The sequence below is a fragment of the Tinamus guttatus genome, unplaced genomic scaffold (genome assembly GCF_059628265.1).
Source record: "Tinamus guttatus ecotype Peru unplaced genomic scaffold, ASM5962826v1 Tinamus_guttatus_pri_ptg000332l, whole genome shotgun sequence".
Taxonomy (NCBI): Eukaryota; Metazoa; Chordata; class Aves; order Tinamiformes; family Tinamidae; genus Tinamus; species Tinamus guttatus.
In genome coordinates, this window is record NW_028288866.1 from 874282 (window position 1) to 875509 (window position 1228).

Sequence of the window (1228 nt, forward strand, 5' to 3'; positions counted from 1 at the left end):
GGCGGCGCCCCGGACCCCCGCAGCCTCACGTCCGGCAAGTTCGTCTCAGGAATCACCGGGTGCCTCCGGGGGCTGGTGCTGGCGCCCGCCGGCGCCGCCCGCCACCCCGTGGACCTGCGGCACCGAGCGGCCGGCAGCCCCGCAGTGCCCGAGTGCCCCTCGTAGCCCCCACGCGCCCCTGCCCGCTGCAGCGCCCCCGGTTGGAGGGGGGATATTTTTGACTTTTTTTTTTTTTTTAACTTTTATTTTATTTTTTGCAAAAAGCCAAGAGGACAAACGGTGCTCGGCCGCCGCCGGGGGGTTTCACCGCCCGGGGTGGGCCCCGCCATATGTTTACACTGCCCTGACCCGTGCCGGCGCGGCCGGCTGCCTCCTGGGGTGGCCCCGGGGCGGTATCTTTGGGAGGGGGGTTGCCCCTTCCCTGCGCACGCGCTGATCGCGGGGACACCCATTAAAGGAGAGAGAAGGAGTGAGCCTGGCGTGTGGCACCTGCGTGGGGCTGGGGGACGGGATCGGCGGGGCTGGAGCCTGGGCTATGGATGGGGATCCAAACGGGTCTGGAGCGTGGGAGTTGGGAGTTACGGATGGGGATCCAAGGGGGTCTGGAGATGGGCAGCCTGGACTTTGGGGTTGGGGTCAATGGATGGGGATCCGGGGGCATCTGGAACTGCGGGTTTGGGTGGGCTATGGATAGGGGTCTAGGGGATGTGGACCTGGGGAGTACGTGGGGGTGAGACACGGGGGCCTAGGTAGGTGCGGGGAGGAGATATGGAGCATCTGGACCTCGGGTTGGGGCTATGGATGGGGATCCCGGGGTCTCCGGACCTCGGGGCTGGGGCTGTGGATGAGGATCCAGGGGATTTGGAGTTTGGGGCTGGGGCTATGGATGGGGATCCTGGGGGGTCTGGAGCTCGGGGCTGTGGATGGGGATCCCGAGGGGTCCGGACCTCGGGTTTTGGAAGCGGAGCCCGGAGCCCGGAGCCGCCGCGGACGGACACGGCGCCGCCACGTGGGTGTCGGGCCCCGCCCACTGGACGCCCAGGCCCCGCCCCCACAAACCCGGCCCCGCCCCCAGCGCCGGAGAGCGCGGGCGGGGAGGGGAGCGCGCGGCGTCGCGCTGTGCTGGCGTCACCGCGTCGCGCGAGTGTCGTCACCGGCCGTGACGGCGGCGGCGGCGGCGGCGGCGGCGGCGGCGGGAGGGGCTGGGCCGAACCGGGCCGGACCGGGT

At 70.4% G+C, this 1228-nt stretch overlaps 1 protein-coding gene across 1 annotated transcript in view; it reads left to right on the forward strand.

The window, feature by feature from the left end:
* HSPG2 (heparan sulfate proteoglycan 2) overlaps window positions 1–169 on the forward strand; it is a 30144-nt gene extending 29975 nt beyond the window's left edge. Inside the window, exon 95 of the mRNA XM_088529595.1 lies at window positions 2–169. Coding sequence (XP_088385721.1) covers window positions 2–165 — 164 coding nt within the window. The 3' untranslated portion in view covers window positions 166–169. The remainder of the gene's footprint in view (window position 1) is intronic.
* Window positions 170–1228: the final 1059 nt, after the last annotated feature.